This window comes from Schistocerca americana, chromosome 8, assembly GCF_021461395.2.
Source record: "Schistocerca americana isolate TAMUIC-IGC-003095 chromosome 8, iqSchAmer2.1, whole genome shotgun sequence".
Classification (NCBI taxonomy): domain Eukaryota; kingdom Metazoa; phylum Arthropoda; class Insecta; order Orthoptera; family Acrididae; genus Schistocerca; species Schistocerca americana.
This window is the reverse complement of record NC_060126.1, coordinates 484,994,351-485,008,770: the sequence shown is the minus strand read 5'-3', so window position 1 is coordinate 485,008,770 and position 14,420 is coordinate 484,994,351. Positions and strand designations below refer to the sequence as shown.

General features: G+C 39.5%; 1 protein-coding gene across 1 annotated transcript in view; it reads right to left on the bottom strand.

Moving 5' to 3' along the window:
- Positions 1 to 1,808: 1,808 nt before the first annotated feature.
- LOC124545932 overlaps positions 1,809 to 14,420 on the bottom strand; it is a 270,734-nt gene continuing 258,122 nt past the window's right edge. Inside the window, exons 7-8 of the mRNA XM_047124892.1 lie at positions 9,321 to 9,517; positions 1,809 to 2,611 (exon numbers count right to left, since the gene is read on the bottom strand). Of these exons, the coding sequence (XP_046980848.1) occupies positions 2,420 to 2,611; positions 9,321 to 9,517 (389 nt within the window). The 3' untranslated portion in view covers positions 1,809 to 2,419. The remainder of the gene's footprint in view (positions 2,612 to 9,320; positions 9,518 to 14,420) is intronic.

The window sequence follows — 14,420 nt, the reverse complement described above, 5'->3', positions numbered from 1 at the left end:
TTCTGGCTACAGATCACAGAATTTTGGTATATTTTATTACCAATTTTCATGCTGAAAAACGTGTTTAACTGTAGTGCAGTTACACAAATGAATAGTGTCTGTCCAATAATTCACTGGTTCAAATGCATTGTTGCAGACATCATTAATTGATATGTGTGACAGTGCTGGAGAAAAGTGCACACAAATACTGCACATACATTCAGTTGTAAAGTAGTAGGTCCTAGGCTATGCTATATGGACAATGGCTTATATGTGTATTAAGGAAGTATCTCAGTAGATGTGAATGGGGCTCATTATAATAAAAATAAAATTTAAATGAAAAGTTTATGGATGACAAGAAGAATCCAGCATCCTTTTCTTTAATATATATAATCTCTAAGGAAAATGGTTACCACTGTATTTTTTAACAAACACATTTGTTGGAAAATACTGCATGATATAATGCGAGGTATCTGTGTAGCAGAATAATGAACTAAGCTGATACCAGTAAAAGAAAGTGATGCTTAATGGTCCTGTTTAAGATTTACCATTAGAGTGATTTTTCTGTTTAAAATATGTATATGGAAAAATTCTTCTATAATGAATGGAGTAAACAGAGGCATCCTATAACATCCAGGTGTGAGTATTTTTGTTCAATTGTCACTAGTTATTATCACTATATGTCCTGAGATATAAATGTAACAATGTGATTAGAGGAATAAGAATGGCACTTAAATCGTGAAGGACTGTATTCTTGTAACAGTAAACTGACTGCATAAAGATATTAAGGCTTGTCATTGTTAAATTATCCATGACATTTGTTAGAACAGCTGTGCATATAAAAATCCACTGAAAATGATATGAGCAGTATTTGCCACACTGATTATAATTTATATGGAGAGCAGTTTTAAAATTGATGTTAATGTATATGTGTGTTATCATGTGGAAGTTGGAGCACAATGCATTACTGCAATTCAAAATATATTAGCAGATCCAGTTTTCTTTGCTTTTTATTAATGAAAGACAACAAGAGGTTTGAAATGCAAACTTCCTGTAGCTCTGTAAGAACAAGTGTAGTTAAAAATGTGAGAAGTTAGTGTATTAAAGTAATGTTTTTTGGTGGTCTCTGAATATTGAAGGGCACTTGTGTCATCTAAAGGCAATACCTACAAAATTTTTACAAATGCATTTCCAAGTGAAAATGCTGTAATAACTGATGCACTCACATTAAAAAAGTTATTGCTTTCAGACATTGGTGTTCAGATACTCTTAATGGTGTTTAACTTACAAGGCACAGGCAGCAGTGCATTACCTGATCAAAGGAAGTTAAAATCATGTCATAGCAATATGTGATGAATGAGTTGATAGATATGAAAATATATATGTTTACTGCTACAGTGAATAACGAAGCAGAAGGAAAAAAAAATTTTTTTCAGTCAACGAGTAATGTAGCAGTCTCTGGATATTAAATGTAGTAGAATAATAACTTGTGAAGGCTGCTGGATAGTTACTTTTCAGCAGCATCTGACATATATACAATGGGGACATTCTTAAATCCTTTGTTGTACTAGAACACTGTATTTGTGGGAGCAAAGACAACTGACTGTAAAATTGTGTTTTGCAGTGAAGCTTAAATAATTAATTTTGTTAAACAGGAAATGAATTGTTACCTTCACTTTGTATGGTTATTGTATTGGTAAAGGTTTTATCTACCAAGAATGATATAAAATTATATCAATTTTGTAACTGATATAAATAAAACAACATCTTTAAAGGAAGGTCATCTTTACAAACATTTAGCAAATCGTAATGTTAATAAAACAGGCATCAAAGCATTCTTACAAACCAATATATGTGCTGATTGTTGTACTGACATTAACTACTGATTCAAATAACAGTGGAGTTAGGTGATCATATCATCTTTTAATTATGAAAAAAAGAAACCTGTGTAAGTTTAGAAAGTTCCTGAGCAATTTGTTTAAACATTGTGACCAGTTACAGGTAACATGGATGTAAATATTCTTCTTTATCAGAATTTAGTTTTCACTACATGAAAAGAGTGCTGTGCTAAGAATAAGACACCTGTTACAAACTCACTTGCTAACTTGTTTGTTATACATTTATGCTCAGTCAATACATTAATAATACTGTCATTTAACATTCATCAGCGTTTGTAGCCTTTGGCACATTTCCATCTACAATCAAGAGAAGGGTGTTACAATAGTCACACGGATAACTGAATGCATGGTCGCAAATGTGCCATTCAACTATGAAATTCAAATTCAAGAGTTCTGCTTCGGAGTATTTGTGTGCACTTTTCTAGTATGATCAGTGCTGGAAGCACAAGATGAATAAGTGCACATCAAAATAATAAACACAAGCTGTTGGAGTTTCAAAGAGTTGTACCAAGAATTATTTCCTGCTCCACTGATCACGTGGTCTATTGCAACTCAAAACAAACATATTTCTGAAGGGGTGGTGGCAGCCCCAGCTGAGCTGCACCACCTTGTGCAAGACGCTGAGGTCCGACTGCACCTCTGATGGCTTTGCGGCAAAGGAAACGCAATTCCAGGGGCTGTGTCCAGTAACGCTTCATTTGCGACTTCAGCTGGAGGAAGACTGGGCCTAGCACCTGTTATAGAGTACAGAGAACACATTCATTAATTCATCAAAAGGGAAAATTTCCTGGGATGTGGAATGAGTCAAGGTATATGTTAACAAAAGACAAGCAAGTCACGGAAACTGAATTTATATACTGCATTAACAGTAAAATTAACGCTATACTGCTTAAAGCTATTAACACTTATGACAGCTAAATTTTTTGACCAGAAGAAGGGTTCGGTTGGTAGGACATGTTCTGAGGCATCAAGAGATCACCAATTTAGTATTGGAAGGCAGCGTGGAGGGTATAAATCATAGAGGGAGACCAAGAGATGAATACACTAAGCAGATTCAGAAAGATGTAGGTACTGGGAGATGAAGAAGCTTGCACAGGATAGAGTAGCATGGAGAGCTGCAGTCTCTGGACTGAAGACCACAACAACAACAACAACAACAAAGCTAAATTTAATCAAGTAAGTCAGAAAGAATGCTGGTACGCTTAGAAAGCTGCTGCTTCTTCAGTTATGCTAAATAACTACCATGTATAAAATTGGTAGCATAATATTTACTTAATTATGTTAGTATTTTACATCTGTAAATACAGAGCACTGTTTACAATACATTACTACTTGTCCTGCTGGTTTGCAACAAATACCACTGCTTGCCATGTAGCTAACACAACTTTTCAATCCTTGAATCTAGAAATTTATTTAATTTGTAGGAATAGTAGCTAATGAAATACGTTATTAATTTTCTTTTGAAATGACTGGGGTTCCCAATTTCTTGGTTTGTTTGATGTGAGCTTAATCAATACTTTTGCACTACAATGAGTCCTAGACAAAGTGTGTATGGAATGTAATGGATTCTAAAGACAGAATATTGTTTTATTTGGCACAAACTTATCAGAACCTATTAAAATAGAAAGTCAGAAGAGAAAAGAACACCAAACCATTAGAGGTGAAGAAATGAAAGCTATTTTGCTTGCTGATGATGCTTGTCTGTGGGGGACTCTGAACAAGACCTTCGACACCAAATAAACTCATGGGCAGAAGCTGCTGAAGTAAATGGTCTCATCTTCAGACAGAAGAAAAGTAAAATGATTGTTATGAAAAGATATAGGCAACTAATGGGACATGCTGAAATGGGGGGAAAAACTAGTGATTACCACAATTTTGAATATCTTGGCAGTATTGTCTGTGATTGTAGTTCGATAGATAAAGAAAGCACTCAAGAATTTAATCGGGTAGTAACTTCTGTCAAACAGTTATAGACCTAATGTGGAACAAGAAAATACCACTAAAATATAAATGAGTCATCTGTGAAACCTATTACATGCCCATACTGACATATAGTTATGAAATATGGACTATCATAAGTAGAGATCAGCAGAATTCAGGAAGCTGAGATGAGGTTTCTAGAATGAATTTCCACTCTGCAGAGGACTGTGCACTGATTTGAAACTTTATGGGAGATTAAAACCGTGTGCCAGACAGGGACACAAATCTGGGACCTCTGCCTGTCACAAGCAAGTGCTGCACTGTCTGAGCTATCCATGACCTATCATGACTGAGCTATCATGACCCATTCTCACAGTTTTACTACTGCCAGTACCTCATCCCCTACTTTCCACACTTTTAATCGGCCAGGAAGTTTCAAATTGGTGCACACTCTACTGCAAAGTGAAAACTCATTCTGGAAACAATCACCCAGATTGTGGCTAAGCTGTGTCTTCACATGAGATTTGGAAGGTAGAAGATGCAAGAGATGAGGTGCTAATGGAAGTAAAGTTGAGAGCGTGGCTCATGAGTTGAGCTTGGATAACTCAGTGCATCTGGCAGAGCATTTGCTTGCAAAAGGCAGAGGGGCCAGGTTTGAGTCCCAGTCCAGCACAGAGTTTTAATGTGCCGGAGATGAGGTTTGTTTGTAATGTGGTCAGAACGACATGGAGGGGTGGAATTCAGAATGAAGAAATGCAGAAACAGGCTCAGTTTGTAAGATTCCAACACAAATAAACTGACAGTATCTGAGGGCTGTGGACACATACAACACATGGATGCAAACATGCTACCAAGACTATTGTATGATTTGATACTCAGAAACAAAAGATCAAGAGAAAGACGATGGTCAGGTACAAGGACACAGTAAAATCTGACTTCAAGCAGATAGGACATACCTGGGATGGCATTGAAGAGGGAGAGAAGTGTAAGGCCCATAATTGGTGGAGAAGCATTGTTTGCTGACCCATCAAATAAGATGGAATGATGGGGAGTTTGACGATTCATTTAGAAGCCCTCTCATAATATAAATGTGTTAGATTTAAATGTTAAAAATATAAGATAGATTACTACTCACCATAAAGATGACACACTGAGTTCCAGACAGGCAGAACAAAAAGACAATAATACATTTAGCTTTTGGCCAAAGCCATTTTCAGAAAAGGAAATACATACACATTCATTCACACAAGCAAGCACACCTCATGCATGCATGGCCCCCATCTCTGGCATCTTGGACTAGTCCAAACTGCCGGAGGCGGGGGCCTTTGTGCATGAGGTGTTCTTGCTTGTGTGAATGAATGTATGTGTGATCCCTCTTTTGAAGAAGGCGTTGGCCAAGAGCTAAATGTGTAATAGTCTTTTCCTTATTCCTGTTTGTGACTCAACATTTCATATTTATGGTGAGTAGCAATCTCTCCCTCTCTTTATATTGTTGATATTCCAACCTGGAGTTTCCTTTGTTAGATGTAAATACAACACATACAGGGCAATAAAATTTACATTCTGGCCATAGATGGGCCAATCAGGTCAAACTGACTGCCATGCCATCCTCTGCCAAAGGCATCACTGGAAGCAACATGGAGGGACATGTTGTAAGCACACCACTCTGCTGGTTGTCCTAGGGTTTCTTGACCTTGGAACCACTACTAATTGGTCAAGTACCTACTCACTTGGCCTCATAGCCTTACAAAGCTCAGAGCACCTTGTACCAAGGCTCCCATCAGTCCTCCCAGTACTGGGAATCAAACCCAGGTCCTTCATGCTGATCGCTCAGCTATGGGGGTGAACAATGATAACACATATATCTGATCTTCTTATGAAGAAGCTCATAGAAGCAGCATCAGTGATCATAAGTCAGCAATAATGGTTACCAAAATGTAAAGGCCAACCAAAAAATCCAGAAAAAATATAAGTTCAGTAAAGGAGATAAGGACGTACTACTGCCATTTCTCAAGGAAGAACTCGAAACCTTTAGCTCTGGGCATGTGTATGTAGAGGTACTGTAGCTGAATTTACAAAAGTGATTGATCAAGTGCTGGCTAGATATTTACCTTATAAAATAGGTCAAGATGGCAGGAAATCTTCCTGGTTTCCATTCTTTGTAGAGAAACTTTTAAGGAAGCAATGACTACTGCACAATAGATGTAAAACAAAGTGCAAGGCTAGACACAGAGAGATGCCTTTGGCTGTCAGAAGGGCAATGACTACCATATCATTATCTTACAGAAAGACTTCTTATAAAACCTAAAGAAATTCTGGTTGTATGTAAAAGTTATCAGAAGTTAATGTCCAGGCACTTGTGAATGACCCAAGAAATGAAACTGAAGAAAGGAAAGCAAAAGCAGAAGTACTGAACTGTCTTCAAAACTTTGCTTACGAAGGAGGACGCAGAAGTGCTGCCCCAGTTCAATTCTAATACCACACCAAATTTGAGTGATATAGATATTTGTGTCAGCAGTGTAGAGAAAAAGCCGAAATCATGCACAAGGCTCCAGGGTCTGGTGGAATCTGTGTCAGATTCTATAAGAAATTGTGGCTAAGTTAGCCCCTTTTTTATTCATAATGTACCATAGATGTTTCTGACGAAAGACTCTGCCCTATAGTTGGAATAAAGCACAGGTCATACACATCTATAAGAACAGTGGCAGAAGCAACCCACGAAATCCAATATCACTGACATCCACCTGTCATATTATGATGGAGTGTATTCTGAGCTCAAACATAATGAGGTATCTCCAATAAAATGACCATCTTCATGGCAACCAGCGTGGATTCTGAAAACATTGGTCACATGAAACCCATGTTGCATTTTTCTTACATGACATCCTGAAAGCTCTGAATCAAGACAATGAGGTACATGCATTATCTCCTGGTTTTCCAAAAGCACCCCACAAACATGTATTAATGAATGTACTGTTACATGGGGTATCAAGTGAAATTGGTGACTGGACTGAGGGATTCTTGTTAAGAATGATGCAGCATGTTATTTTGGATGGAGAGTCTGACAGATGCGGAAGTATCAGGCATTTCCTATGGAAGAGCATTGGGACTCATGCTCATAAATGTACAATTTTCCTCTTCAAGAAACGTAGAAACATAGTATCCTATAACTACAATATCAGTTAATCACAAATGGAATCAGTGAACTCATATAAACAAGAACACGAGCCAAAAAAGTAGTCAAGCCTAGAGAAATCACGACAAGCATCATTTAATACTGCGTAATTCCACCTCTGGACTTGATAACCAGTGGATTCAGTTAGGAAGTGAGACCACAAGGTTGGCTGGCCACTGTGGCTGAGCGGTTCTAGGTGCTTCAGTCTGGAACCGCACTGCTGCTACATTCACAGGTTCGAATCCTGCCTCGGGCATGGATATGTGTGACGTCCTTAGGTTAGTTAGGTTTAAGTGGTTCTAAGTCTAGGGGACTAATGACCTCAGATGTAAAGTCTCATAGTGCTTCGAGCCATTTTGAACCACAAGGTTGTGCAGGTATGTTGCATCCAGGTTAAGCCACTTGCTGCGGAATGGAATGTGCTGTTCCACCAAACTGGGGGGACGCTGATATCAGCATTTTACCACTGTTCTGACATGACCCACAGATTTTCTATTGGGTCCAAATCAGGTGATTTTGCAGGCCAGAGTGGGGAAGTGTTCATAAAACCAGTCAGATATCCTTCCAGCCTGATGAACTTTGCTGTCATTGTCTATATGTGCCTGTGTGAGCAATGGCCTCTTGTGAGTGTGACCATCTCCAAACGTTAATTGCATGCAGTTCCCATAGCAGTTTTCTCTCACTAACAGGTGGGGACAGACATTCATTCACTGTCTGCAGCAATTCTTGTTGGGTTGGGAGACAATGTTGATCCTCAAGCCAAGTAATACATCTCAGGCCCCTCTCACACAGGATCTTATTCCAGCCACATTTCTGACATCACGTTTTGTGGCCATCTGTGTTACATTATTCCTTGTAGATAAACTGTCTGTGGCCAAACATCAATACATCCATCAGCTTCAAACCCGTATGGCGATGGGCATGGTCAAACATGCTACTCTGTCACATTCTTACATTTACCCATGTTTACGTACAATGTCCGCTCGAAACATAAATGTCTTACTGATCAGTAATGCCTTATGCTCATGTAAAGGCAGTATGTGCATTGTTGAGTGCATGGCTTGATTGCTATGCCATCTGTAGAATTTTTATGATTCTTCTATGTGTGCGCACTGGAGTGACTGGTGTAAGAAGAATATATGAAAATGTATACTGTGTAAGATTTAATGACCAGAATCATTAAATACTGGTTGAATAATGTACTGAAATGCACCTTTTTCCTGCCCAAAAGGCAAATGTCATTCCAAAAGACACACCCATGGATGATGAGACAGATGATAGCTGGCGTGGGAGCATTACTAGTGTTGTTATTGGTAACTTGGTAACCTGGTGAATGCTTTCATATTGCCAAACAGGGTTATGTGATGTGGGGTACTGAGCAACATATTATTGTTGCAAACACCACATTAACAAATGATGACACTACAGTACATCACCAAAATATTGTATAATTACTATGATTTCATCTGTCTGGATGCATGGGAATCTCTCATGTATGGTGCACAATTTGCACTTGAGTCTTGGTAGATGATGATGATGATGTGTTCAGCTGTGAACCTGGCAGATACACCTCCTTTCCATGATAACTTCTAGTACCTCTGGCATTCCACCTGATACCATTGTCATAAGTTTAATGCCATAACTCAAACAATGACTTAGCTACAGACATCCTATACACCATAATACAATGGACATCAGACTATCATTTACAGATGCTACTAACTGATTGTTTGTGTTCTTGCTAAGTGTCAGTACATGTACTGTGCCTCATTCCATTCCCTCATCTCCCTTCATTTCAATTGCTGCAGTCATGCTATACCTAATAATCTAGGGGATTGGAGTATGTTACGTACAATATATAGTAAACACACTCTTTTTACTAGACTGTGGCCTTGATGCATGATCAGCTATCTACATTTACTCTATACTTCACAAGCCACCTTTTAGTTTGTATTTGAGGGTACTGCTGGTACTACTGTGATTAACACCCTTTGCTGTCCTAATCACAAATGGTCTGTGGGCAGAATGAGTGTAAATAAGCCTCTGATTTCTCTGTTTTTCCTATGGTGGTCATTTCATGAGATTGGTTATTCTTGGAATGTACACTGCCAGAATCTTAACAATAAACTTCTCTGTGATGCACAAGATATTTCTTGTAGCATCTCCTACTGGAGTTCGATAACTATCTCTTTGATATTTGTGCACTTACTAAATGGACCTGCGATTAAACAATAATCTCATCCCTATCCCCTTATTAATCCTATGTCTCATTCAGTTTCACATAGCTTGGTGTGTTGCGATGCCAACCTCAGTATAAACTGATTGCTGAGGACAGGTAGTCAGGTTACCTTGACACATCTGGCATGCCGAAACATCGTGCGCATGACAGTGCGGTGCATGCGCGCTGGCTGCTCCCCCATGGCCTCACTGAGCAAGTGCAGGGTATACTGTGCTCGACTATCAAGACGGCGGCGGCGCATCACAGCACGCAGAAAGGCTGCAAATGTCGAATCCTCTGAATCCTCTTCTGTTGGACCACCTCCACCTGTTCACAAGAAAATATGATTTAAAAATATATAGCTATATTCTTAGGCAATGATTAGTCAGTGAGGTTATTCATGCATATGAGATATTTATAACAATAGTTTCACAAGATTATGTACCAATATCTTTAACATCTACTCAAGAATTTAAAATGAAGTATGAGATTGAATACAATCATGTATCTTGCCGAGTGAAAAAATTTTAATGTAAGATCAACAAGGAATTAAGAATCTCAATCATACACAGAAACACCAAAGAAACTGGTATAGGGATACCTATTCAAATACAGAGATATGTAAACAGGCAGAAAATGGCGCTGTGGTCGGCAACACCTATATAAGACAACAAGCGCCTGCAACAGTTGTTAGATCGGTTGCTGCTGCTACAATGGCAGGTTATCAAGATTTAAGTGAGTTTGGACATGGTGTTACAGTCAGCGCATGAACGATGGGACACAGCGTCTCTGAGGTAGTGATGAAGGGGGGATTTTCACGTACAACCTTTTCACGAGTGTACTGTGAATATCAGGAGTCTGGTAAAACATTAAATCTCTGACACTGCTGTGGCCAGCAAAAGAACCCGCAAGAACGGACCAATGATAACTGAAGAGAATCGTTCAATGTGACAGTCAACAAGTATTGGTACGCAAACCATTCAATGAAACATCATCGATATGGGCTTTTGGAGCAAAAGACCACTCGTGTACTCTTGATGACTGAACGACACAAAGCTTTACACCTCACCTGCACCTGTCAACACTGACATTGGACTGTTCATAACTGGAAATATGTTGCCTGATTGGACGAGTCTTGTTTCAAATTGCATCGAGCAGACAGATGTTTCCGGGTATGGAGACAACCTCATATATCCGTGTATCCTGCATGTCATCAGTGGACTGTTCAAGCTGGTGGAGGTTCTGTAATGGTGTGGGGCATGTGCTGTTGGAGTGATATGGGACCCCTGATATGTCTAGATACAACTCTGACAGGTGACACATGTGTAAGCATCCCATGTGATTATCTGCATCCACTTATGTCCTTTGTGAATTCTGACGGACCTGGGCAATTCCAACAGGACAATGTGACACCCCACATGTCCAGAATTGCTACAGTGTAGCTCCAGGAACACTCGTCTCATTTTACACACTTCTGCTGACCACCAAACTCCCCTGAAATGAACGTTATTGAGCACAGCTGGGAAGCCTTGCAACTTGCTGTTCAGGCGAGATCTACACCCCCTCGAACTCTTATGAATTTATGGACAGCCCTGCAGGATTCATGGTGTCAATTTCCTCCAGCATTACTTCAGACATCATTCGAGTCCATGCCACATCTTGATGCAACACTTTTGCTTGCTTGCAGTGACCCTACATGATATTAGGCAGGTGTACCAGTTTCTTTGCTCTTCAGTGTATAAATTACGAACTCAAGTTAACAGGTGGATTTCATACTATACATTTTCAAAAAGCATTCAGAAGGTGGAAGTTTAATGTAAGTCTGTCATATTCTCCAGCCCGAGTAGCTGGACTTGGACGTTGTGTGTGTGTGAGGCGTACTTGCTTGTGTGTGTGTGTGTGTGTGTGTGTGTGTGTGTGTGTGTGTGTGTGTGTCTCTTTTTTACTGGTGGAGGCTGTGGCTGAAATTTTATGTGAGTGTCTTTAAATTATGTCTGTCTGCAGCTTGACGTGTCTTCTTTACGGTAAGTAGCAATCTGTCTTTTCCTACATTGTTGATATTCCTGTCTGGAGTTTCCACTGTTTGATATTCTCTACTCTTTTTGTCAAGTATTTTTGGTAATCTGTCACCTTCTACACTACTCTTTCCATTTCTTATGTAATCTTCTAGTTTTTTGTTTAGAGACATTGATCCAGTAGTCTCCTGGTTTTTGTATTTTGATTTTGTTTGTAATCTTATATTGTGTATCCTATTACATGTATGAAAAATCTCACTTACACACTCTGGGTTTTTAGTGTGTCCATTCTTGTTGTTATTCAGGTTTGACTTCAGTACATTATGATGGGGATCAACAGTTCTTCGTAAAATTTCAGAAGTGTGCAAAGAACCAAATACTAAAACAGTGCCTGATACCTGTTCAAACAAAAATTACAACTACATACTGTATATGAACTTTCTGCCGTGCTTTGAGGCAATATTAAGCCAGATATGAAAATGGTGATATCAGGTGTATTCATCTACATCACAACTGCATTCAGGAGCAAGGAAGTGCCTGTCAGCTGGTCCAATTTTCTTTATCACACCCTGTTAGCTGTGTATGCCCAACCAACCACAAAGTTGGTTCACAGTTAGGGAAAATATTTTCATGCACCAACAAGTTACTGATGATCATGAACAATTTACATTAGCAATCAGCAATTTAGACCAGCTGGCAACACCATTTGTGTTGGATATTACCGAGCACCTGCCACATCTTCAAAGTCATCTTATTCTAAAAGCTGAATTAATTTCTTGCTACACCAAATTGCCAGACTAAGCAAAAATGCTGTACTGAGAAACAAGGGGTGAGAAAACCCTTCAGAATTTTGGTGGACTATACACAGTGTAGCAGACACAATTGTGGTTTTGAACAATTTATTGTTGCTTATTTGGAAACAGCATTTACTATTGCAAGTGCAAGTAACATTGGCACTGCATGAAGATCAAACAACAAACAAGTTTCAAAAGTGTCCAATAAAATATAGGCTATATTGGAGGCACCAGCAATAATTGCCATGACATCATTGGCAGACGACCTTCCAGTTGTCTCCATACTGCAGACGCTCAACTTGCCTGACAAAATGATGACACCACACTGTGCCACCACCACCACACAATGAGCATTTCTGTAGTGCTCCATAGTTTATGCACCACAGCTGAAACGCTGACTGGACAGGGTAGAGGGCAGTAGCAACAGGGAGGACCTATGATCTATACACATTACAGTACTGCTGTGCCAAGATTACCAGTACCTGTGGCCAACTTTATTGATTTGTATAGTCTCCAATTTGCTGAACTGGTCACACATCAATGAATTGTAATGCAGAGGAAACTAGAAACCAGTATTCCTTCATTTGTTGGTTTGATGTAGGAATCCTGGTTTCTAATTTTCTCTGCATTGCAATTCCTTCATGTGTGACCAGTTCAGCAAATTGCAGACTATGAAAATTATTCACCATGTTTGCCACATCCTGGGTATCTTTGTGGCACACCTTTGTGACTTTACTGTTTTCTGGTACCACAGGCATTTCAGTTGACAGGCATAAAGAAGTATAAAACCATAAACTTACCTAAATGACAGTCACAATCTGGATCAGGGACAACAGATCACAAATTGAACAAAATGTTTCACCAGCCATGGGTGCAACATAGACAACAGGCAGAACATCATCATCTTGGAGTAAACAAACTGTACAACAACAGTTGGTTTGTCACAGCAGCAGTATGACATCCTCACATTGAATGAAATGTAAATGTAAAAAGTACATCCACACAGGCTCCAAAAACACATGCATGCATGTCTGGAGAAACGGATGCTGTTCTTTCGATTACAGCTGTGGTAATTACAATGGGCATTCAATAAGTAATGCAACATTTTTTCTGAAACCTGGTTGGTTTTACTTGGTGTTCCTATACATCATATTATTCCAGTCCCTTTTGGCTACAAAACCATATTTTTCAATGCAATCTCCATTCAATGTGATGGCCTTAAGGCACCATACTAGGGGGGGGGGGGGGGGGGGGGTCTGTATGCCCACATAGTACCACTGTAATGGTCAACTCAGAACCAGTATCTTGCTGCATCAATAACCTCCCTGTCATCCAGGTACTCCTTCACACGGAGTGCGCCCTTCATTGGGCCAAACAGATGGGGCTGTAGTACAGATGAAGAAGAATAATCCAATGAAGTTTTGTGAGCTCCTCTGAGTTGCACAGACTTGTGTGAGGCCTTGTGTTGTCACAGAGAATGATAAGTTGGTTTGCATTTTTGTGACAACAGAACTCACCTCTAATGAGACTGTTCACATGTTCCGACATTGTAGGAGTGACAGCTGTGTGTGTGGCTGGCTGACACACGGGAGATCGGATACATTTGTGCAACCTTGTCAGGTAGGTGACGGATACCTCGCCCGATAACTCACCGTGCTTTTATTCACTGCCAGTCCCCTAAAGACATTCTGCAAGTGCCTATCTGTGGTGCTCTGGTTTTCTGCCAAAAGAAACTCAATGAAAGCTCTCAGTTTAGAATGTACCCCGTTAGAGATGCCATTTTGAAGGCTACGTATAATTGCTGGTACTTATTGGAACTTTGTTAAACTATAGGGGCAGAAATGGGAATATTCCACAATGTCCCACAACAAATTTTTTCAACAGATATTGGCAGAGAAAAAAAAAGTGTTGAATTGCTTACTGAATGCTCCTCATATTATGAAATGGATTTGCATTTTGCAAATCTGTATTGACATCTGCTGTTTGCAACAAAAGAAAATCAGTGCCGTACCTGGACTCGAACCCGAATTTCCACTTACTGTTTGTGGTCACTTTAACCACTTCAGTTATCTGACAAGGGAACCTCCCCGTCGCACCCCTCTCAGATTTAGTTATAAGTTGGCACCATGGATAGGTCTCGAAAAACTGAACATAGATCAATTGAGAAAACAGAAAGAAGTTGTGTGGAACTATGAAAAAATAAGCCAAAATATACAAACTGAGTAGTCCATGCGCAAGATAGGTAACATCAAGGATAATGCCAGATCAGGAGCGCCGTGGTCCCGTGGTTAGCGTGAGTAGCTGCGGAACGAGAGGTCCTTGGTTTAATTTTTTATTTTCAGACAATTATCAAAGTTCAGGCACTCACACATAATCAACTTCACTCTCCAAAATTCCAGGACATGTTCAGATTTGCTTGGA